The 25,985-nt window shown below is 44.0% G+C and overlaps 1 protein-coding gene across 2 annotated transcripts in view; it reads left to right on the top strand.

The window, feature by feature from the left end:
* Nucleotides 1-1,047: 1,047 nt before the first annotated feature.
* Nucleotides 1,048-25,985, top strand: part of CNNM1 (cyclin and CBS domain divalent metal cation transport mediator 1) — a gene marked incomplete at both ends in the record, with an annotated part of 56,136 nt that continues 31,198 nt past the window's right edge. For both annotated transcript variants that reach the window (XM_080823036.1, XM_080823035.1), the window contains 2 exons: nt 1,048-2,614; nt 25,436-25,579. In XM_080823036.1, coding sequence (XP_080679162.1) covers nt 1,048-2,614; nt 25,436-25,579 — 1,711 coding nt within the window. The remainder of the gene's footprint in view (nt 2,615-25,435; nt 25,580-25,985) is intronic.

The following is a 25,985-nucleotide window of genomic DNA, read 5'->3' as shown; positions in this document are numbered from 1 at the left end:
GAGAAAGAGAGAGAGAGAGGACAGGCAAACACGAGTGAGGTTCGGGACAGAGGGAGATGGAAAGAATCTCAAGCAGACTCCCTGCTGAGCACGTCCCCCCCCCCCATCTCAGGACCCTGAGATCATAACTTCAGTGGAACTCAAGACTCCCATGCTCTTGAGTCCCATGCTCTGACTGAGCCACCCAAGCACCCCTCCCTATTTTTCCACTGTTACTTTGGAGATATTTCCATATCACAAACACATGGATCCACATCACTTTTTTCCTGCTGCATAGTATTCCATCACATAGTAGTGTCACAATTTATTTTAACAGTTTCTTATTTATGGACATTTGGATCTCAACAAGGAGTTGAACTTAAGTAATGCCTAAATTTTTTTTAAATTTTTTTTTAATTTATTTATTTGTTAGAGAGAGAACGAGCGAGCACAGGCAGACAGAGTGGTAGGCAGAGGCAGAGGGAGAAGCAGGCTCCCCGCCGAGCAAGGAGCCCGATGCGGGACTCGATCCCAGGACGCTGGGATCATGACCCGAGCCGAAGGCAGCTGCTTAACCAACTGAGCCACCCAGGTCAACCAGAATTGAGATCAAATGCAGTTTTTACAGATTCGAGGCTGTCTCTGGAATATCTTTTGACCAGAAGGGGGAAGGCAAGAGGCAAGAGAGGCGAAACGCTGGGAAATATCCCTGGCCAATGGGGAAGCTGTGGTGCCGACAGGGAATTTACTGCCGGGTAGGAGTTCGCAGAGTGCCTCCCTACTGCTGGAGCAGGAGGCTGAGCTCCAAATCAAGCTTTCCTTAGGCTGCCGCTCAGATTCACCGTGTTTCGGGGGTTATGCGTGGTGCAGTGATGCGTGGCTACCTCCGGCCTCCTGCGGGGACCCCAGGCGGGGGCTGGGTCTGAATCCCCATCGTCTACAGCCCACGCTTGCAGGGGGTGCACACGTGGTGACCCGACCGCGGCAGGGTTGCCGGCTCCGGCTCCTCCTCCCTCCAGATCTCCCTCTGTTCTCTGCAGTATCACGTGCATCCGCGCCGGGTGCAGGATGGCGGCTGCGGCAACAGCGGTGGGTGTCAGGCTCCGGGACTGCTGCAGCCGAGGCGCTGTGCTCCTGCTCTTCTTCTCCCTGTCCCCTCAGCCCCCGGCCGCCGCCGCTTGGCTGCTGGGCCTGCGGCCCGAGGACACCGCTGGAGGCCGCGTGTCCCTGGAGGGGGGCACCCTGCGCGCGGCGGAAGGCACCAGCTTCCTCCTGCGCGTCTATTTTCAGCCCGGGCCAGCGGCGCCCGCGGCGCCGGTGCCCGCACCCACCCTTTCCCCGGGAGAGAACGGCACCGGCGACTGGGCTCCGCGGCTCGTGTTCATCGAGGAGCCCCCGGGAGGTAGCGGCGTGGCGCCCAGTGCTGTCCCCACGCGCCCCCCGGGTCCGCAGCGCTGCCGGGAGCAGAGCGACTGGGCGTCGGACGTGGAGGTTCTGGGGCCGTTGCGCCCCGGAGGCGTGGCGGGTTCGGCTTTAGTCCAGGTGAGGGTGCGGGAGCTGCGCAAGGGCGAGGCAGAGCGGGGCGGCGCGGGCGGTGGCGGGAAGCTCTTCTCGCTGTGCGCCTGGGACGGACGCGCTTGGCACCACCACGGCGCCGCCGGCGGCTTCCTGCTGCGCGTCCGCCCGCGGCTGTACGGTCCTGGGGGGGACCTATTGCCCCCCGCGTGGCTCCGGGCGCTCGGGGCGCTCCTGCTGCTCGCCCTGTCTGCCCTTTTCAGCGGCCTGCGCCTGAGCCTGCTCTCGCTGGACCCGGTGGAGTTACGGGTGCTGCGGAACAGCGGCTCGGCCGCAGAGCAGGAACAGGCGCGCCGCGTGCAGGCCGTGCGCGGCAGGGGGACCCATCTGCTCTGCACCCTGCTCCTGGGCCAAGCCGGAGCCAACGCGGCCCTGGCCGGCTGGCTGTACACCTCGCTGCCGCCGGGCGTCGGGGGCACTGGAGAAGATTATTACAGCGAGGCAGGGATTCACTTCCCGTGGCTGCCGGCGCTCGTCTGCACCGGCGCCGTGTTTCTGGGCGCCGAGATCTGCCCCTACTCAGTGTGTTCTCGGCACGGGCTGGCCATCGCTTCGCACAGCGTGTGCCTGACCCGACTCCTGATGGCGGCCGCCTTCCCCGTGTGCTACCCGCTGGGCCGCCTGCTGGACTGGGCGCTGCGTCAGGAGATCAGCACCTTCTACACGCGGGAGAAGCTGCTGGAGACGCTGCGGGCCGCGGACCCCTACAGCGACCTGGTGAAGGAGGAGCTCAACATCATCCAGGGCGCCTTGGAGCTGCGCACCAAGGTGGTGGAGGAGGTGCTGACCCCCCTCGGGGACTGCTTCATGCTGCGCTCGGACGCGGTGCTCGACTTCGCCACCGTCTCAGAGATTCTGCGCAGCGGCTACACTCGTATCCCCGTGTACGAGGGCGATCAGCGGCACAACATTGTAGACATTCTGTTTGTCAAGGACTTGGCCTTCGTGGACCCCGACGACTGCACGCCGCTACTCACCGTCACTCGCTTCTACAACCGGCCCTTGCACTGCGTCTTCAATGATACCAGGCTGGACACGGTGCTGGAGGAGTTTAAGAAGGGTGAGCAGTGGTCTATCTCCTCTCTCAGCTCCTTACCCTCTCAAAAATATTAATAAACATGTGAAGTTTCATATGATAGCAAAAACTCAAGGAAGGCCCCACCTTTTGGAGGCTATTTTCATTTCACTTTTCCTTACCTTCCTTGCAGCTGACTGAGCCCCAGCCTCTAACCTTTCACTTGGCTCACAAGACGCTCTATATTCCTCATTCATTCCCTTTCAGGATTTTTCAGGATCTAACAGTTGCCAGGTACTGTGCAGGTTGGACTCTGTGGATAGTCCTAGGAGGTCATTGGGTAGCTCCCCACCCAATACACGAAGATCCTTTACACCGTCCTGGAATAAGCAGTCTTCCTTTAAACTCTTCCCAGGGCTGGAAACACAATCTCCCAGGCAAATGAACTCCCTTGTTGGACAGCTCCAGCTGCTGATAATGTCTTTCTTACATGGAGCAGAAAGTTATGTCTCAGGAACTTCTCTCTGGGTCGTCTTTCTGTCCTTTGAATCACAAAGAGTAATAAGCCCCAGACTCCTCTAGTGGTTCTTTTCCCTATTTAACTTTCCCAGTACCTAGGTTGGATTAAAAATTGACCCAGCTTAAAAGCTGATTAAGGCAGCGAGGTCCTTGTACTTCTGGGAACCCGGGTCCCATAAGGAAGGGTTGATCTGGATGAGAGCAAATAGTCTGGTAAAGGGAACCACTAGAAAATTTGCATCTACAAATGAATGGGGTTTCCTTCAGAGTAGTCACCACTCCACCCCTGTCATGTCTATAGCATGTTTACTACTGTCTGGGGTTTGCCTTTAGAAACTGTCTTCTGGAGCTGAGTACAATTCACTCAAGAAAAATCAGCCTGTATTCTTTAGGATCCATCTTCTTGGGATTACACAGTTTGACTGGTTCTCCTAGTTACCCAGAAGGACACTTGATTGTTTTTGAAAATCAAATCTACCTTCAAGAGTCACCACTGAGTGCAGAAGACTATCTTACAGACCCTAAAAACAATTCCAGGAATGAGTTGAGAACAGTGACATGGTTAGAGTAAGTATAGAACCTTCTAGAAATGACCACTTTGAAGGAGGCATTCATCTGTACATATGAGTTAGCATGTTTAGTAAAAAAAACAAAAAAATCAATCCCCTGATTTTAGAATCAAGCTTCAAATGTAGATTCCCTGTGGTTAGCAGGAATCACATTTGGCATATCTTTTTTAAAGATTTTTTTTTTTTTTTGACAGTATCACAAGTAGGTGGAGAGGCAGGTAGAGGGAGAGGAGGAAGCAGGCTCCCCACTGAGCAGAAAGCCCGGGGGCTTGATCCCAGGACCCTGGGACCATGACCCGAGCCAAAGGCAGAGGCCTGAACCCACTGAGCCACCCAGGTGCCCCATATTTGGCATATCTTGACATATCTTTTTGTTTATCAAAAATTCAGTCTCCTTACTTTATCATCACAGGTGCTCTTTAGGACTTTCATACAATGAGAAAACTTGGGTCTTCCTCCTGCCACAATTTTTTTAGACAAGTAATATTGTGTTAAGTATCAAAGTGTAGCCTGAAGGGGGAGAGGGTGTTGAAAACCTATTTTCAGTCAAAGCTGTAGACTTCCTATTGGTATCATGAGAAGGGGAGGGAAATGTGTACATATTACAGCTGTTTTAGCCCAATCTGGGCTACTATTTCACCCTCTTCATCTGTCTCCTCCAAGTCCTTGCATGACTCATTCTCACTGTACCCTTAGGTTCATTCATCCACTCTTAGAATTATTCTTACATGTTTTAAGACTCCTACAGAAAGGAGTCTTGGATCTGGGCAAAAAAAACTGTGCAAATCTATATATTAGTTTGCAAAAACTACCATAACAAATCCCATAAACTGAGCAGCTTAAACAACGTAAGTTTATTTCCTCATAGTTCTAGAATCTGGAATTCTAAGATCAAGGTGTGGGCAGGTTTGGTTTCTTCTGAGGACTCTCTTTTTGGCTTGCAGATGGCTGCCTTCTCTCTGCATCCATCCACTGTCATCCTTCAGTGTGTGTGAGCTCATTCCTGGAATCTCTGTGGTTCTAAGCATTTCTTCTTTTATAAAGACATCAGTCAGGGGACTCCTGGGTGGCTCAGTTGGTTAAGCGGCTGCCTTCGGCTCAGGTCATGATCCCGGCGTCCTGGGATCGAGTCCCACATCAGGCTCCTTGCTCCGCGGGGAGCCTGCTTCTCCCTCTGCCTCTGCCTGCCACTCTGTCTGCCTGTGCTCGCTCGCTCTCTCTCTGACAAATAAATAAATTAAAAAAAAAAAAAAAGACATCAGTCAGGTTGGATTGGGGCCCACCTTATCAGCCTGATTCTGACATAACTATCCCTTAAACATGATAGTTAAGGCAGAGTGCAGTTAAGATAGTATATCATTGTCATGTGCTACTGGAGGACATTTTTCATGAAACTCCTGTAAACTCATTCATTCATTCATTCATTTACTATTTATTTTATTATCTATGGAGTAGGCAATAGGCAAGACAATAACAGTGCCCTTAGAAAGTTAACAGTTAAAAAAAAAAAAAAAGAAAGTTAACAGTTTACAAGGATGTACCATGTCAGAAAAAGAACAGTCCTCAAGCAGGAATTGTGTCTCACTAACCTTTGTATCCCTAGCACCCTGCATATAGTAGGCTGCCCAAAAAAGTCAGTACTGATCTGAAATGAGCCGTGCTGCAGAATGTCTAAATCTTGTCTGAAAAAGGCTTGTCAGTGTTCTATCAGCAGTTAGTTTGTACTTACATTGCTAAAGAGAAGCTGGGAGTTACAGTGCACACTATGCCAACGAAGAGATTTCCACATCTCTTCAGAGCCTTGCTCCTTACTTGTGGTGAGCTACTAAAACCAGCAGCATGGGCTTCACCTTGGACCTTGGTAGATATGTAGAATTTCCTACCTCATTTTAAATCCACTGAATGAAAATCTGCACTTTAATAAGCCCCCAGGGGACTCATATGTACATTAAAGTCTGAGAAGCACTGCCTCCAGAGAACCCTTATTAATAGTGATTGGTAGATTTACTTAGAATAAATACAAGGAATAAGTATCAAGTTGAGTGTTCTCTGGCTTCATGCCATATAACACGGTCATGTGCTAAACACGTGTTTGCACCATAGATTAGGAAAGGAAAGCTGCTTTGAGCTACTTTTCTTTACCCTTAAAGTCATAAAAGCCCTTCTGTTTCCCTCACTTCTTTGCATTTCAAGTAACTTAACTAAGCAAACCCCTTAGGAGGTAGGGGAGGAAAATGACAAATAGGAACAACAATTACCATTAATTGAGCCGACAGCTCTGATAGGCACCCTGCCAGGCCCTTTACATACTCACAATGACCTTCCTGGGTGGGCATTATCAACTCCATTTTATACTAAAAGAAGAAACTAAAGCTTAGTTCCATTACTTGACTTAGTCAACTCCCCACAGTTGATAACTGAATTGTGATTTGACCTAAATGGGCAGGACCCCAGAACCTGTTCTTTTGCCACTACACCAGTCAGTCACATTCCATCCTCCACCCCGCAGGCTTCAAAGCCAGCCTTTCACCTCTGGCTTGCTGCCTCTGGCTAATTTGCCTCTAGTTTTCATAGATTAGAAATGGAGCTTTTATAATTACAGTGATTGCTAACATGTATATCGCCTTTTACAAAACATTTCTACTTATCTTCTCTTATCTGATCCATAAAACAACTCTGCAGTTACAGATGAGGACCCCAAGACCCAGAAAGGTTACTTGGCCTATCTAAGACCATCACCTAGCTAGTATTCCAAGGCCCAGATTCAAATCCAGGTCATGTGACTCCAAAGGTCTTATCCATATGGGATTTTACCACTATATTTCTTATGAACTCCAGGTCTTTAGAAATGGGGAAAAGGAAAAAGGTCTTTCTAGCTAGCATGCTAGCTTTACTAAAAGGAACAGTATTTATTCCCACTGGACTGTGAGCTCCTAAAAGGCAGACAATGAATCTTACTTATTTTGTATTCTCAGGACAAGCACAGTGGCCATCAATGCAAGGGGGATGAATAGAATATTTATTGAATGAATGGTTTTAAGTAGCTAATTTCTACTGTATTTTTTGTTTGAGTAAGGTGAACCCAAAGTATAGGATAATTAGTGTTGTTCCATTGACCATAACCAACCTCTCCTTTTCCCAGATTCTCTACCCTAGTCAGTGGTACCACTGCCCCTCCAGTCTCCAAGGTGAGAAAGCTCCCCTTCACCCCCCACCCTCATCCTACTAATCACTGTCTTAGTCTGCTTGGGCTGACATAACAAAATACCATGGACTAGCCAGCATAAACAGACATTTATATTCTCACAGTTCTGGAGGCCAGAAATCCAAGATGAAGGTTCCACCTGATTCGCTTTCCCATGAGAGCTCTCTTCCTGTCTTCTCACTACATTTTCATAATGGCGTTTCCCTCAGTACATGTCTATAGAGAGTGCAAGTTCTGGTCTCTCTTCCTCTTACAAAGACAGCAATCCTCTTGGTTTAGGGTCCCACCCTTATGAACTTATCTAACTTAAATTACTTCCTTAGACACCCCACTGGGGAGTGAGGGTTAGTGCTTCAACATATGAATTTGGGACGGGGTAGAGAGACATTCAGACCCTAACAATCACCAAAGTCTGCCAAAAATTTGCCAAAATTGCATCTAAAATATTTCTTGAATCTGTATATGATAGAGTCCACTAATTCTTTCACTTAGGTGAGTCATGGAGTTTATTCAAGAAATAGTTACTGTGTACCTATTGTTTAGGCACCGCAGAGAACATACAACGATCCTCCGTGTCTGCACAGAGCTTTCATTCCAGTGGGAGAGACTAAAATTAAACAGATGAGATAGTGATTAAGAACAGAAGCTTTGCTGCCAGACTGTCCGAACTACATGCTGGCCTTGGGACAGTTACTTAACTGTTTTGTTACTTGTAAAATGAGGATAATAATGGTATTTACTCATAGGGTTGGTTGAAATAATAAGATACTATTGCATTATACTGCTTATTTAGTAATTGTCATTATAAATGCTAAATAAATGTTCGCTAAGATTCTTAAATACAAACACAAACTCTTGTGCAAATGCCTCCTAAGAAACTCCGCTTTATCCAATTTTTGTCTCCCTCAAATCTGTCCTCTCCCTTGCCACTAAAATACTCTCTGGTGAGGTCATCCCCTGCTTAAAACCCTCCTGCACTCCCCACACTGCCTGCAGGATAAAGTCTAAGCTGTGCTCTCCTGACCTGCTCCCTGCCCTCCCCTCCAGGCTTATCCCTCACAGCTTCCTACCACAGTTGGGGCAACATTGAATTTCATGGCCATACTGCTATAGCTTGTCTTTGTCCCTTTACTGTTTCTTGCCTTTGTCCCTTTCCTCAGGCCATACTCTTTGTCAGGAATATGCATTGCCTGATTAGTCCCTACTCCAGCTCCTCCTCTAACACTCAGCACTGGGGCCACCTCTTCTGAGAAGCTATTCCTGTAAACCCCAGTTTGAGCCAACAGTACTTGTCCCATATCTCTCTTATTGAATTAACAGGTTGCATGATTGGTTTTTGCTTATTAGTGCCACTCACCCACATAATGAGCCAAGACTATCTTATCTGTCTTTGTAGCTGTAGCACCTAACAATGGATAGAGCCCTTGCTAAGTTTTCAGTAAATGTTTGCTGAATGACTAAATGAATAACTGGAGGAGTTATACTTTAACAGAAAGGATCTGAACAGATTTGTAGTAAATGCATCATTAATGATCTCAGCCAATCATTGTGGACCATGCAGGACAAAGGCAAATTTTAAGTGTTAGAAGAAAAGTGTTGCATATATGGCTTCTCTACTTTTTTAGGTATATCTGTTTATTGTAACAATTATTTATCCCTTGTCATGTTGAAAGCAATGTGCTAAGAGTTGGATGTATGAGACACAGTCCCTGCTCCCAAAGAGCCTACAGCCTGATAGAAGAATGTTCCCTTTTGAAAAGCTAGGAGACAGGCTGGACTCACCTTTCTCCAACCCTACCCCCCACTTCAGTAACATTATAGTTTACAAGTCATGTTTTAGCATGGAGCATGTGGATAAGACAGACCTGTATATAAATCATTAAAACAAGAGTGATAAATAGAAATATAAAAATGCAATGAGAACATGGAGAAGAGAGTGACTATGGTTAGGTTTTTTGGCTTTTATAAAAATTTTTTTTATTATTATTTATTTGACAGAGATCACAAGTAGGCAGAGAGGCAGACAGAGAGAGAGAGGGAAGCAGGCTCCCCGCTGAGCAGAGAGCCCGATGTGGGACTCGATCCCAGGACCCTGAGATCATGACCTGAGCCGAAGGCAGCGGCTTAACCCACTGAGCCACCCAGGCGCCCGGCTTTTATAAAATTTTTACGGAAGTTTGTACGTTTCTATACTACATTACAACTTACAAAAAACATTTGTAAGTTTTCATTACAGAAAACTGAAAAATATAGAACAGTAGACAAAGCATGGAAATCACCTGAAGGTAATCATCCCACTATCCTGAAGTAATAACTCCTAATATTTTGTCATATTAAAAAATATAGCACCCATAGTAACAACCTTAATCAAATTCTTAAAAAGAAAATAAACAGAAAAAACCCTGGTCTTGCCTTCCTCCATTAATAAAATATCCCATTCTAATCCCAAGAGTGATTTTTTTTTAATATGATGATAATTATTTTCACTCTAGTCTCCTTGGGAGTGAGTCCCATAATTTGGGAAGACTAATTTATCAAATGGAGCCCTAAAGATTTGTCAAACTTAATTTCTACAGTTTACTCCGTTTATTGGATTATTTTTAGGAGAAAACCAACCCTATGCAGAGAACAGGGAGAAGGAATAAAGCTTAGGTCTGAAGCCAATGGCCTCTGGGTGCTATTGCTCCAATATTTAACAGTTAAATAAATTGGCTTTGCCAGGTTAGTAACACCATCTTCCTAAACAAAAGACCTCATCATGCATATAATGTTGGATTATTCTGTCTATAGACCAGCATAGCTATAAGATAGCTTATTGCAGTTTTCCTACTCAGTCTTTGATCATTCATTGATTCCTTCATTTATTCAGTAAATATTGAACTCCTGCTTTAGACCAGGCACTGTACTAGGCCTTGGGAATACAGTGGTGAACAAGACAGACAGACAGGAGCTGAAAAAGTATCTTCTTCAATCTTTGGTTCTACTTCATGTGATCTGTTGCTTAAAAGTCATCCAGCTTGCCAATAAGTGCTCCTGGCACAGACATACAATGTAACATTTTCACTGAGGAATAATCTGGTTGAAAAGTCAGGGTTTTGCTTTATCACTCCAAATTCTGGTGTGATATTTTAGCAGGAAGAATAATCATCCCGTTGCTTAATTCTATAAAAAGCTGCCGAAACATTAGTGCTACATTTTTTGTCTTTCATAAAAGAAAATGAAAAATTATTTCCACTCAAAGTTCTATTTCACTGATTTAATTAGATGTAATGTGTTTAAAAACGTTAAACGTGGCTGCCTAATAATTAGTCCACGTTAGAATGTTTACCTTCTAAATAGTATTTAGATTAAACAGTAAACGAAGCATAGCCCATCGTGTACAGGGAGACAGAATAAAAATGAACATGAAAAAGTAGAAATTATTAAATATACAAGGGATTAAATTGCCAATTTATATTTCTTTCTTTAGACATTTCTATTACGATTGTTGTAATACTGTTCTGAAATAATTTTCTTTTTCTCAGTCTGGCAAAAGAAATATGAGGTAACAATAGAATCGGAACTGGAAGGGGCACTGAAAAACCTGACAGAGAATCTAATTCACGCTTTCATTTTTAGATTTGGTTATCTTTTCAGGACATGACAGCCTTCATTGTCAGACTTTTTATCTAATCTAAATCCCACAGGCTGCAGTGAAATTCCATTGCCTCGTTTTATCATCCTTGGTGAGTCCTCTCTTATTTGAAGAATATAGTAGCTCACCTCAATTACATTTTTTAACAATCAGATACATTTGGTTGTGTTTCTGGACCCCTTAAAGCATTTGGGTATCAAGGTAGGGGGTGGTATCTGTGGATGATTCTAATATTTTCTTAAACTGGTTTACATCTAGGCCCAGTTTGGAGGTCCCTAGACCTTCCATAACATCTCTTCCAATTCTCTTTATTTTCTGCTGTCTGTTCCTTTCCAAACTGGGATTCTTCTCAATTCATTTTTCTTTCCTTTCTTTCTCCCTCCTCCCTCTCCCCTCTCCATCCATCCATCCCTTCCTCCCTCCCTCTCTTCCTCCTTCCCTCCCTTCGTTCCTTCCTTCCAAATGACATTATTCTGTGTCAGGCCTCTTGCTCTCCTGGTGCTTGCCATGCAGTAGCAAGTTCTACATTAACCAATAAATAATTATAAGTGGTAACAAGTGATTTGAAGAAAAGGTAGAGGGAGCCATGAGAGTATATAATAGGGGCCCTGACTTGGTCTTGTGGGTAAGGATAGATTCCTCCTCCTCCCCAAGTGATATTTGAGCTGAATCTTAAAGGGTAGCAAGAAGGAGTTTCCCAGGAGAAGAGCTTTCCAGGGGAAGGGAGCAGACATGCAAAGCTTTGAGGAAAGGGGGCCAGTGTGGGTGTCATGTGGGTTCCTGGGCCATTTTACATCCAGTAGGGAAAGTGCCATCTAGGCCAGCCAACCTTCCCTCTACTCTTACTGATTGTGTGGTCAGCTGAGTTCAGGAACTTTCACTGAGTGCATAGCTACTAGGGCTCTGGGAGATGGATGCAGATATAAATATGGAAAAGAGCCTGCCCTCCAGGAGCCTGAAAGCAGGAAGGGCCTTGATGGAAAGGGCTCTGAGCAGCCTGGTGGACAGGCAAGTGCATCCAGACATCTGTGGGGAAGGCCCAAGGGAGAAATTCCCTAGAAGGATCTGGGAAAACTTCTCTGAGGAAGTGAGAGAAGGATTCTGACAAGAAATTATGAAAGGAGACTGAACGAGAAGAATAAAGGCAGAAAGGAAGCCAACGCCAGCCACACTTGAATGCTGGCAAGGCAATGATCTTCATGCTGCTTTTCTTCCAGCAAAATAGGGAACTAGGCAGAATGAGATATTTGTCAAACATAATTTCTGTTCTCTCCAAAGGCCAAAGCTATATATTTTAACCATTTTTGGTGGTGATATTTCTAAAATGTTTTATGCCCATTCCTGCCTTCCTTAGGAAAGGATCCTAAATATAACTTTATCTTTTTCTTGATGACGCAGGAGGGTGGTCATGAGAATGTAGTTATTTTATGCTGTGTTATCAAGCCATTTGTTGTCTACTTTATTTTTTTCTGTCCTCTGGTTATCAGCTGCTAGTTCTCTCTGAGTCGGCCTCGAGCAAGCCCCTCCCCCCACCTCACTCCTCACAAAACCACTCTTTTCTGTGTGTCTTTCACAGCCTCTACTGAACTGAGAAATCAAGTAAATATGCATGTTGGGAATTGTGTGTCTGGTATACAGTAAGCTTCAATAAATATTTGGTGAATAAATGATTAATTAGGCTTTGACGGGGAGCCTAGGGCATGGGCTGGGTGTATGGACCTGGGGTAGTTCCTTCTGGGACCAGATTTAGAGCTGTGCAAATTCAGATCTCCAGATAATGGGTCGTTACTCTGCTATTTTTGCAGTGTTGCTTAGCAAGCCAAATTTCCAACCAGCTCAGTTCCTAGTGATTAACAACTATTTTTTCATGCCCTGGTGATAACTGGTTACCATGGTGTTCTGGGTGACACAGTTGGCTTTTCAATAACTGCCTTTTAGTGGCTCAAGAAATTTTTTTTTTTAAGAAATTTTTTTATGAGGAGTGTATTGATTATTCTTTTTTGGGGGTGAAGTAGAACAAGGTAATTACTACAAAGTAGAGCCTTTTTTTTTTTAAGATTTTATTTATTTATTTGACAGAGAGAGATCACAAGTAGGCAGAGAGGCAGGCAGAGAGAGGGGAAGCAGGCTCCCCGCTGAGCAGAGAAGCCCAATGTGGGGCTCGATCCCAGGACACTGGGATCATGACCTGAGCCGAAGGCAGAGGCTTTAACCCACTGAGCCACCCAGGCACCCCGAGCCTTTTTTTTAATAGAGAAAAGGACTATTTGGTCTTCCCAAATCAAGGTGGTGGCTACCGGACTGGTAAGTAGGGTAACATTTTTGTGTTTCTCTTCCTGATTTGATACAAAATAATTTGATTTGATTGTATATATAAAAAAGAAATCTAGCATGTGTCATGGTAAATGTCATGACACATGGTTTTTCTCATCTTATTCCAACAGAATTCTTCAATACTAAGAAATAAACATTAGGCGTTCACAACCCTTTGTAAACACAAGAGGCTATAACTGTGAGCCCTGTTAAAATTCTGGTGTATCATCACCAAGAATCATCCTATAAAACCAAACTGTTTTAATGTAGCCCAAAGTGTTTAGACTTCTAAAAGTAGAGAATTTTAGGGGTGCCTGGGTGGCTCAGTTGGATAAGTGTCTGACTTTTGACTTCTGCTCAGGTCATGATCTCAGGTGTGGAGCCTGCTTAAGATTCTCTTTCTCTCCCTCTGCACCTCCCCGCCCCCAAAGTAGAGAATTTTGCCAGAAAAGGCTCCTTGGAGGTTGCCTGGTCCCATCTTTTAGTTTTAAGGTGGAGGAAACTGAGGCACAGAAAAGACAAATAATAAAAATAGCAATGATAATCCCTTACAGTTAATCTTTACATTTGCAAAGAACTTCCCCAAACAGTTAACTCATTTTGTACCACCATGCATGTGAAGTCGGTAGCATTTTTTCCCTTATCGTATATGAGGCACCTGCAATCTGGAGACATGAGTGTCCTGCTCAATGTTAGTGACTAAGGCAGAATCAGAAGCCACATCTATGACTTGCTGCCTCAGGCCATGGAGCCACAGACCAAGTCCTGGACACGTGGGCTCAGATCCCACCTTCTTTGTTTACTAGTTGTGTACTAGGGCAGGTGATTCTACCACTCTGACTGAGGCTTATCTCCCTTCCCCAAATGCGAATAATGATACTATATTTTAAGTTTACTGCAAAGGCTAAGGATAATGCCTTTATACTATACCACATTCAGGACACTCCACCATTTGCCTCCTACCTTACTGATCTAATGATACCTATTGTATCTAGTTAATCATTTAGTGTAACAAGTGCATTCTCTGATCCAACCCATGTAAATGTGACTGGACATAATGAACAGAAGTGAGAGCTATTTACTTTGGACAGTGACTATTTCTGAGTCTCCATTTTCTCATTCATATCTTAGTAGTACCAGTCCCCATTTGGCAGAGATATGATGAAGACTAGAGGTTAATGTATGCACCAATAGGTATGGCAGTTACTCCTAGGACAAAAACTGGGAAATGGGGTGAATGTTGACCTGGGCTCACAGGAGTCAGCTTGGTTCAGATCAGAAACGGGGAGAATGCTGGAGTAGCTGTTGGCTATCTTTACCAGAATGAGAACTGTCAAAAGGATGGGTTTTAAGGTCACCTCCAGAGTCTGGCTTACTTAAATAGAGTCCCTGAGTGCCACATCTCTCTCCTCCCTGGGACTAGCCTAGTTTGGCCAGAGCTGCTGGACTGGCCCAGAACCGCATGATCTTTAGACAACTTAGGCGAGGCCTATTTGCCTTTCAGTGTCTTTCCTCATGTCTGAGGTTGGTTCATGGCCTGCAAAAGTCACCATCAGTCAAAGCTTAGCCAGATCACTCTGGGTCATCACAGCGATTTTTTTAAGCTAAGGATCCTGGTTATGTTTAGCCTGAACCTAGAGAGAGACAAACTAGCCCCACGGGCTGCCTCTAAGACCGGCCCTGAGTCTGAGAAGCCTGAAGCTCAAGGATCCAGTCTCATTTAGTTGTCTTGAAGCTTTCCCCAAACCCCAGGTGGGTGGGTCCTATTCAGTTCCCTGAGTTCAAATATTGGTTCTACCATTTATTAGCTGAGTATCCTTGGACCAATTATTGTTTGGGGAATAAACACAATCCATTTTGGTAGAGTAGTGGGAAAGAAGGCAAGGTATATACCGAAAAAACCATGGAGGCCTTTAATGATAGTGAGAAGACTTCAGAAATGATCCTTCCTGGTAACTGGTACATGTTACAGAAGTGGGGAATAAGCTCATGAATGCTGTTTGGGGGCAATCAGTCTGGTTTGGGTTGATAGAATGGATTGGAGCTGGAGAGACCAAAAGGAGGACTGGTTAGGATATTAGTGCAATTGTCCAAGATGTAATGAGGACATGGAAATTAAGGACTTTGCACTTGCAACTGGAATGGAGAAAACCTCTGAGATTTCATTACCTTCTAGACATTCCTTTTCAGGCTCCTTTACTGGTTTCTCCTACATCATATTCACTGATATATCCTCAAGCACTTGGAGCAGGGCCTACCCATATCAGGTGCTCAAGTATTTGTTGCATGAATGTTCTATGACCTCTAAATTTTGGAACACCCCAGGGCTCAGAAATGGATCTCTTTGTCTAGTCTCACCCCCGTGATTATTTTATTCATTCTCCCAAAGTTATAATCAACTCTGGACTTATAGTCCCAGCTTGTACTTGACATTCCACTTGGAGGTCTGAAAGGCATCCCAAACTTAAACTGTCCAAAACTGAGCTTCTGCTATGGGTGCCAAACTGACTCCTCGCGTAATATTTCCAAACTCTGTAAATTGCAATTTCATTCTTGTTGCTACTTGGGCCCAAACTTCTCTTTTGCTCTTGTCCCACATCCAATCCCTCATGTAGGCTCTGCTTTCAACAGGTCTAGAGATCCTGCTTACATCTCGCTACTTCCCCTGCTACCTCCCATCCAAGCCCCCATCCATCTCTCACTTAAATGACTACCAGAGCTTCATATGAGGTCTCTGTGCTTCCTTCCACCTCTGCCCACTTTGTATCCATTCTTAAGACAACAGCTAGAAAGAGTCTTTTAAAACAAAAGTCAGATCATATCACTCTTTTGTCAAAAAAACAAACATGCACACACAGAGACATGCACACAAGAAACTGTACAATGACTTCATCTCGCTCAAAGAACCAAGTCCTAACAAAGGCCTTCCAGGCTTTTTCACACACGCACCGGTTACCTCTTACTTCCCTGATCTCGACTCTTACTACTGTACTCTCCCACACCCAGAAGCCACCCTCCTGGCATCCTTGCTATTCCTTAAGCACACCAGTAATTCTAAGGACCTTTGCTTCTTGTTCTATTGCAAAAGTTGTCCCTGAGATACCCACAGGTCTCCCCACCCCACTGCCTTCAGATCTTTACTCAAATACCACCTTCTCGGGGAGTTCACCCTGCCCTCCCTTACCTAAAATTGTAACACTCACACACTTCCTCATTGCCTTTTCCTCTTAGAACTATGATGCAGATTTTACATATTTATCTGGCTTATTATCTCTCACCCCAAGTTACTAGAATGTAAGCTACAGAAGGGAAATGATTTTGTCCATTGTGTTTATTGCTGAATTTCTAGAACAGTGCTTGGTACATAGTAGGCACTTAATAAATACTTCTTGATAAAATGAAGGAAGAAAAGAGGAATTGCAAGCATGTGGGGATTTTGTTTCCTAGTAGGAACAAAGGAAAAGAAAATAAAAAGTAACTTCTGAGTGATGACTCTGGGTAACTAGAAGGTTGATAGTGCCACTTACTATAGTGAAGGGGCAAGAAGAACAAGGATAGTGGCCCTTGAAAATCATATGATCCTATTGTGATAAGTGATTTTGACAAGACAAGGAGACTACTTGGGCAAAATGTTTAAAACAGGATGGGAGAGGAGTGCATGGGTGGCTCAGTCGTTAAGCGTCTGCCTTTGGCTCAGGTCATGATCTGGACTGAGCACCACATCAGGCTCCCTGCTCAACAGGGAGTCTGCTTCTCCTTTCCCACTCCTCCTACTTGTATCCCCTCTCTTGCGGTATCTCTGTCTTTCAAATAAATAATAAAATCTATTAAAAAAAAAAAAACCAGGATGGGAGGTCAAACTAGACATGGACACTGGCATATAAATTTAGTCCTCGGGGCGAGGTAGGGGTGATATTTAAAGTGATGGGCTCTGCTGGGATCTGTAATCAAGAAAAGGGCAGCAGAGGATCAAGGACTGGAGAAGAGGCTCTTAACTGTACAGTAGAGTCACCTGAAGAAGCTTTAAACATCCCAGTGCCTGGACTGTACCCCAGGCCAGTTAGATCAGAACTTCTGCAAGTGGCACACAGGTAATCAACAGGTTTTAAAGCTCCCCAGGTGACTCCCACTTGCAGCCAGGGTTGAGAATCTGAGCTAGAGCCTTTGAGATGTATTTACCTTTAGGTGAGGTTGAAGGAATCCACAGTGGAAACAGAAACATGTCAGTCATAAGGCTGGGAAGAAAACTAGGGTCCTGACCAGTTCTCAGACCCAGATGTGCATAAGAACCACCTGGAAATCCTGAGGACATGCAGATTCTGACTCAGATGGCAGGGATGGGCTGAGCTGCCACGGCTCTCACGAGCCTCCCAGTAATGCCAAGTCTTCGTCTGTGAGCTCCACGTGGAATAGCAGGTGTCAGAAGTAGTGCTTCTCAAACTTCAGTGTGCGTAAGAGTCACCTGGGATATCACTGAAACAGCTATCTGGGCCGCACCTCCCCACCAAGTCAGAGGTGGCACCTGAGAACCGGCATTTTGAACAAGTGCCCAGGTGAGGTTCAGTGCTGCTGCTCCCAGGAACACACTGGAGTTCAGACACTCTGGGGTAGAGGTCTCCCAAGACCAAAGTAAGAAAGAAGAGGCACTCAGTGTCGCCTACTAAATGAGTAAGAGATGTTGCAGGGACACCAGGGAGAATAAAAAGAAAACAAATGTCAATGTATTTTACAAGGTGAAGGTCATAAGAGAGGCAAAGCCCATAAAAACCATAAAATGATTTCTGCTTTCCTTAGTTCTCTGTTTCCAAGCAATTATGCTTTTGTCTTAGCTTCTAAATTTTATCTTGGGAACAGTTACCTCAGCAAAGTGCTGTAGCTATTTTTGAAAGAGAAAGGAAGCAAATCAACTATTTGCCCTCTTTTTTTTTTTTCAAGGCATATGCTAACAGAGGCCTTAGGAGGTCTTCTCTGTGATGTGCCTAAACCATCTAGATGCTATATTTATTGAAAACCCTTAGGGAATATTTCCACTTCTTCCAACACTGAAATATAGTTGTGGTATTGCCACCTCTTACTGACTTTGTCTCTTTAAAGCAAGGTTTCTAAACTCAGCACTGTTGATATTCCTTGTTGTGGGGCTGTCTTGGGCATTGTAGGATGCTCTAATGTATCCCATTAGATTGCAGTAGCATTCCCCACCCCAAGTGTGAAAACCCAAATTTGTCTCCAGGCATTGTCAAATGTCCCCTGGGGGGTTGGGGGTGGGCAGTGAATCAACCCAGTTGAGAACCATTGCTTTAAAAGCAATGCTTGAAAACCTAGTTGCCCTTCTAAGAAATGTGACGTGCAGTTTGGGTGTGTTAATGCCTGTGGTGATGAGATAGGCTACTTCCAGAAACCAGTACTAGAACCATCCTTTGGATTTGGGGGACAAGAGAAGTGACTGGTTTGATTTTCAGTAGTGGGAAATTTTATTGATCTGAATGAGACATACCAAGAACCTAACCTATAGTGCAGTACCTCAAGCTTGTCTCAGAGGTGATTGGTACAAAAGCTATAAGAAACCCCTTTTCAAGTGCAGCGTTAAACAGTCAACACTCACTCTCTGTCCAGTGTCAAACCAAATGCCATAGCCACCAGCACATATGAGGGAGCACACACATCAGCTTGCTACTGCAGCTACCCTTTGTTCCAGGAGGTTCTTTTCTGTCTTAAGTACTTAGCATCTGGCAACTTAAACCAGGTGTACCAAAGGGACCAGGATTTTACTAGACATCTCAGTGCTTGTTTTTCTTCCTCATTAGTAAGTCATCCAACAAATAACCAGAGTGCCAGAGACTACCCATAAACCAGTGGTTTTCAAACTTTAGCTTACATCTAAACTAGCTGTTGAGCTTATTAAAATCATATATCACTGGGCACAACCCCTGAGATTCTGATTTACTAGGGGTGGGGTAGGCCCTGAGAATTAGCATTTCTAACTAGTTCTCTAGTGATGCTGATGCTGCTGGTCCAGGGAGCACACTTTGAGAACCATGACTGTAAACCAACTAGTAGTTCTCAGCCTTGACTGAGCATTAGCATCCCCTGGGGAATGTTCTAAACTATTGATGCCATAGCCCCACCCCAAATGGTTGACATCAGGATCTCTGGGTGTGGGATCCAGTCTTTATTTTTTTCTTTAAGATTTTATTTATTTATTTGATAGAGATCACAAGTAGTCAGAGAGGCAGGCAGAGAGAGAGGAGGAAGCAGGCTCCCCGCCAAGTAGAGAGCCCGATGTGGGGCTCGATCCCAGGACCCTGAGACCATGACCCGAGCCGAAGGTAGAGGCTTTAACCCACTGAGCCACCCAGGCACCCTGGGATCCAGTCTTTAGAACATCAAAGCTTCTCAGATGATCCTACCACCGTACCTCCAGTGTTGTCAACCATTGAACTAGTGAAATGTATTCCAAGGGATTGGCCTTAGAGGGTCTTACGTTTAATTGAGGGCTATAATATGACTTAATCCCAGATAGGTGGGATAGACTGACCCCATTGAGAACTGAGTTCCAATCAAAACCATCCTAATGCTGTGGTCCAAGCAAGACTCTGGCCATAGGAATGTCTTCTCTACTTTGTGTGGACAGCATTAAAGTTAGAGACTCTAAATCAGAGGCTGAGAGAAATTAGTCCAGGCTGGAGGGAAGCAAACCAAGGCTTAAGGAGCTCACAGCTGCTAGATGCCAGGAAAGGCATGTTGGCAAGTCAAACCATCAGGACAGAGTTGGGGCTTCTGCTGAGACTGGACACCAGGAACATGGCAGGGATTCAAAGCAGAGGACAGAGTGTCTGTAGTTACCAGTTCAAAAGGAGAACACCAGTAAACCCAGAATAAAATATACTCTTTACAACAGAGACAAATGTAGCCTTAACTTTTAGAAAGTACATTGCCATAAAATCCCCTGTGTCTGGATCATTCAACTCAGCTCCCAAATTTCCCATCTGTTGGTGTTCAGTGCCATAGTAGTGTGGTCCAGGGACATAGTACCTCATAAAGCAGTAGCATTCACAAGTTTTCTATGTAAAACATTACCTCTTGCCTCATTATGTCTTAAAGAGATATTTGTTCTTAGATTCTTTCTTCCCAGCTGCAACAAACCCTCATCCCTGCTTGCCTTCTCCACCACTACAGAAACTGACAAGATGGTGCCCTCTCCCCTGTTCCTATTCTCCTGATGGCCGCGCCTCTGTCTGCTTTTGGTCTCTGCCACATCCTAGAGCACAAAATGACAAGTGCTCTAAACTAGCATTTGACCAGCATCACCACCTGTGTCCAAACCAGTATGGCTCTTGTATTTCAACCTATTCTCTTTTAATGAAACCAGTCCTATTTTTACTCACCCATTGACTTCCTGCTCATTCAAGCACTGGTTCTCTTTTTTTTTTTTCCAATTGGCTTTAATAACAACTTTATTGAGATAAAATTCAAATGCCATAAAATTCACCCTTTTAAGGTATACAATTCAGTGGGCCATCAATTGTGCAACCATCACTATCCAATTCTGGAACATTTCATCACTCCAAAAGAAACCCCACAGTTTTTCCCCATCCCCTTCTTCCCTTAGCTCCTGGCAATCACTAATCTACTTTCTTTCTGTATAGATTAGCCTATTCTGGACATTTCATGTAAATGGAATCATATAAGGTGTGTCTTCTTGGGCCTAGCTTCTTTCATTCAGTATAATATTTTCAAAAGTTTGTCTGTGTTGTAGCATGTACCCCTACTTCATTCCCTTTTTATGGCCAGATAATATTGCATTGTCTGGATATACCACGTATTATTAATCCTTTCATCAGTTGATGCCCTTTTGGATTGTTTTGACGGTTTAGCTATGAAGAATAATATGAACCTTAAAAAAAAAAGTAATATGAACCTTTCTGTACACATTTTGGGGAGGACATATGCTTTCAGTTTGCATAGGTGTTTACTGAAGTATGGGTATACACCCATATATGGATTTGGTAGAATTGCTGAATCATTTGATAAATTACGTTTAATATTTTGAAAAACCACCAAACTTTTCCAAAGCAGGTAACTCATTTTATAATCCCACCAACAATGTCTAAGGGTTCCAGTTTATCCACATCCATATCAACATTTGTTACTAACTTTTTTATTATAGCTATTCTGGTGGGTGTGACATGGTATCTCCTTAGAGTTTTGATTTGCATTTCCCTAATGACGAAGATGCTAAGCATCTCTTTGTGTGCTTATTGGCCACTTGTATATCTTCCTCAATAACTGTCTAGTTCCATTTTTTTGCCCACTTTTTAATTGAGTTGTGTTTTTATGAGTTGTAAATTTTCTTTGTATATGCTGCATATAAGCTCCCTATCAGATATAGGATTTGCTGGTAGTCCGTTAAATACGTTCTCAAAGCATTCTAAAGTCCGGTTGATCTATTTTTTTCTTGGTTGCTTGTGCTTGTGGTGTCTTATAAATATAATATATAAAATATAAAAAACATAAATATAGAAAATATAAAAAAATATTTTCTACTCCAAGGTCACAAAGATATACTCCTATGTTTTCTTCTTCTTTTTTTTTTTTTCCTATGTTTTCTTCTAAGAGTTTTATAGTTTTCACTCATACATTTAGGCATTTGATCCATTTTGAGTTAACTTTTGTGTACAGTGCGAGGTAGGCATCCAGCTTCATTCTTTTGCATATGGATATCCATTTGTCACCCACTAACTATGGAGCTCTTACTCTGGGCCATGTGCTATGCTTAGATTCTGGGGAAATGGAGGTTAAGTAGAACATAGCTGTTGCCCCTCAGAGAGCTTGCCATTATAGGAGGGGAAATCACAATAGTGTGGTGAAATTATGCCTAGCTCCTGAAGAAGATATAGCAAATTGTAGCTGTGATGATGATACTGATGATGATAATAAGAATAATGGCTATTATTATTGTTATAAATGCCAAAGAGAGATCTGTACAAAGTGCTGTGGTGGGAAGGAGTGACTATATTGTCCATGTCTCAAGACTGGCTTCACTGGGAGCCAACCCCAACCCCTCGGAGGCCTAGAGGGGTACAGGGAGATGGGTCTCTTAAAGGGCAACCTTTTTGAGAGAAGATGGACCTCAGGTTTGTGTGTCATGAGCACAGCTGGTTTCTGATGTTATGTGATTTCTGATTCCTATTTTAGTCTGTACCCAAGAAAGAACAACTTCCTTCATTTGTCTGGTAGATCTCTGTAGGCATTTGAGGAGATCAGAAAGGCTGATTGTGAATTACAAAATATTTCTAATAGATTATGTAAGTGTATTGTCTTGAATATTATACAATTAGGACTTAACATCTCTATTCCCTGGTGCTCACAGAGTGGACATCCTCAAACTGACCTTATGAAGTGTAGATCAATGTTGATTTTCACACAGAGGGTATGGCCCTCTGTGAAGCATCATAAAATGTTCATTTATTTAATCCCATTACATGAACTAATCTCTTAGTGGCAGAAATATGGCTCTATTATATATATTCCGAGCTCCACACTATAGAAATTATCCAATTGCAGAAAATAATTTTAAGAAATCACTTCTCCAAGACTTCTGTTATACTAGTCTTTTGTCATCTGTTAGCACATGTTAGCAGGAAAGTGAGAACAGGTGCCATAAGTTTTAGAACAATGCGTTGAGGAAAAACCCTTTAAACTGAGCACATTCTAACAATTAACATAATCTAATTTAAGCTACAAAATACAGTTGCAGTTGTTTCAAAGAAGGATAATTTTAGAACCACTGATGTAGAGTTTAAATTTTAACTTAAATACATTGTATTTTATCAAAAAATAAAGGTTTTAGTATCTGGTTTTAATATCATCTATTGTATCTACTATGGATGTTCGTTCATTTTAGTTCAGTTCATCAGGCACGTATTTGGCCTCCTGTTATATGAGAGTACCCTATCTTAGTGTATATCCTGAAGGAGCTTATGGCCTAAGGAAGAAACATTGTCCAGTAGATGATACACACACTGCTAGTTAGAGAAGCAGCAAATTGGGACAAATGCTGTAATGGAGTTATCACGGGTTTTGAAACACAGGCAAGGAGAGATTGGTTCAGATTCAGAATGAGGCAAATCTGGTAGGACTTTCTTGAGGATCTGGCCCCTGAGCTGGAACTTGAAGAGTGGAGATGGAGTGGGAGGGGCTGGAGGGCACAAAGCCTTAGAAAGTACACATGGACAACGTCGGGGAGGTGAAGGTAACATGGCACACCTGGCGTATTGAATGAGCAGGGGATGGAGCAGGCCATTTTACGGTCTTGATAATACCAAACCCATGAGTCTCAATTTGATTCTGTGCATATTATGGACACTTTGAGGGTTTTTGAGCAGGCCAGTGGAATGATCAGACCAGTCAGGAGATAGTCAAAGGACGGGATGAAGGTGGAAAAGAAAGGAGAGACCATTCTTGAATGAGACAAATCCCATCTTTCCAATTAAAATTCCCAATGGGTACCTATCCTGTGATTTGAAGTATCTGATACAGAGGTTCACATGTATAATTTTAATGGTTAATTATGTCTCCAGCAAGCTGACTACTCCTTTTTACTCTGATATTTTTAGCAATGGCCAAGCTTATAATGGGTAACACTGATAAAGCATGAACTTCCGTTTTTTTCCCCCCTTTTTTTTTTCAGGCAAGAATAACTTCTAAGTCAGTACCCTAGATTTTTCCCCTTTAATGTCTCTCACCCAAGGAAAAGAACCACCCACATTTGCATTTTAGAAATAGGAACAGGAAATGTGTTCATCAGCAGATGGAAACAAAACGAAGGTGAAGCAGGATTGCAAGACTGTTCGGTAAGACTCAGTCCCCACTTTAGGACTGAGTCCAGTAACCTAGGTTTGCAGTCCAGCTGTGCCACTTCCAGCTTATGTAACTTTAGACATGTTACTTAACTCATTTGTGCCTCAGTCCTTTCATCTATAAAATGGGGATAATAATAGTACTTGTCTCAGGTTGTTACAAGGATTAGATGAGTCGGTACACACAAAGCCCTCCAAATAGTGCCTGACTCACAATGAGAGTTCAGTACACATTAACTATTATTATTCAGTTGTTGGACAATAAAGATTCCTGCCTGCCTGTGACCACTGTAGTTTACAAAGCACGTTCACGCACCCTCTAGGTCATCTGAGCCCCACAGTGACTATGGCTATTGGTAATCCTAGTTGCCATTACTGCTCACAAACCACCCCAAAACTTAACAAGCATAAAGCGACAACCATTCTGTGATGCTCACAGATTCTTTGAGTCGGAATTTGGATGAGGTCCAGCAGGACTTGCTTATCTGTTTGGCAGCATCTGTGCCTGCAGCCGGAGAAGGCTGAAGCAGCTGGGGAGGCCTCCAGCGGGTGGGGCTGGATCAGCTGAGGTTGCAGATCCGCTGCCAACACAGCTTCTCCCACTCACCTGTGTGGCAGTGTGGTGGGATGGCTGGAAGGCCAGGCTCAGCTGGAACTGTCACCTCAGCACTTAGACTTGCATGTGCCTCTCCATCATGGTGCTCTCAGACTTCTTGGAGCATTTCTCTAGCAGAAGCCGCATGCCTTTTGTGACCTAGCCTCAGAAGCATCCATGCAGACGCATCCCTGGCCTCTGTTGGTTAAAGCAGTCACAGGTCCGCCCAGACTCAAGGGAAGGAACTATAAACCACACCTTTCAGTAGGACGTGTATCAAAGAATTGGGGGCCAAGTTATAAAATCACCATACTGGTATTATTCCCTAATTCTAGATGAGAAAACAGAGACTCAGTAGAGGTTAAACGATTTGCCTAGGGTCATTTGCACAGAGAGTAACTGGGATAGTTATGGGGGAAATTTGGAGGAGGGAAAAAGACTGCTAACCTACTTCCTTTGATTCCAAATTCTCATTCTTTCAATTAAATTATTCATCCTCGGGGCACCTGGGTGGCTCAGTGGGTTAACCCTCTGCCTTCGGTTCAGGTCATGATCTCAGGGTCCTGGGATTGAGCCCCACATCGGGCTCTCTGCTCAGCAGGGAGCCTGCTCCCCCTTCCCCTCTGCCTGCCTCTCTGCCTACTTGTGATCTCTCTGTCAAATAAAAAAAAAAATTATTCATCCTCCTTCAGCTTAGATGTACTTGTTAATATGTGAAAGCTAAAGGAAAAAAGTTAACTGGCTTTGTGTTTATTAGGTAATTAGTCTCTCTAGAAAAGAAAGAGATATAAAAGTATAAGGTTTGGATGTACCCGGGTGGCTCAGTCGGTTAAGCATCTGCCTTTGGCTCAGGTCATGATCTCAGGGTCTTGGGATCAAGCCCCACATTTGGCTCCCTGCTCAGCAGGGAGTCTGCTTCTCCCTCTCCCTCTGCCCCTCCTTCTGATTGCTCGTGTTCTCTCTCGCTCTCAAATAAGTAAATAAAATCTTTTTTTAAAAAAGCATGAGCTTTGCATTTGTAGGAGCTTATACACAAACTTCATATTTTAAGGAGGTCCTAAGATGAGTTCAGTCCCAAGATTAGCCACAGAGCAACTTTGTATAATTTTCTCCTAAGGAAATATTTCTAAAAATATTCCAGATCCTTAACTGGAACTTGGTTTGTTCTCTAGGAAAATCTCACCTGGCCATTGTCCAGCGGGTGAACAATGAGGGAGAAGGAGACCCCTTCTATGAGGTGATGGGAATTGTCACCCTGGAGGACATCATAGAGGAGATCATTAAGTCAGAGATCCTGGATGAAACTGACCTCTACAGTAAGTACATGGCCTTGGCTCCTGTCCAAGGTCATCCCATTTCTTTTGAGATTCTCAGAACTGGCTTAGTTTGACATCTGTGTGAAAGGATGTTGGGACAAGCCAATGCATTGCCAAGTCAGCCCCCAAATGTTAGGTGCTGGCACGGCAAGATACCCCGGCTTGAGTCACTCTGAGTCACTGAGAACATGCTAGCTAAATGTTTGTCAGGAGGGAACCTGTGGGAACCAAGCCAAGAGTGAAAAGGAGACCTCCTGGCCTTAGGATGGAAAAGGAAGTAAAAGACAGTAAATGTGCCTCGGGTGGCCACTCTGCCCTTGTTTCCCTCCCTCCCCCCACCCCATGTAGGTTTGTTTTGCTTTTGTCTCTTCATCCATCTAAATGCAGACCCCAGCTGTCCCTGGGG

This window comes from Martes martes (assembly GCF_963455335.1).
Source record: "Martes martes genome assembly, chromosome: 14".
Lineage (NCBI taxonomy): Eukaryota > Metazoa > Chordata > Mammalia > Carnivora > Mustelidae > Martes > Martes martes.
The sequence above is the reverse complement of the archived record's forward strand: the minus strand, read 5'-3'. Positions and strand labels throughout refer to the sequence as shown.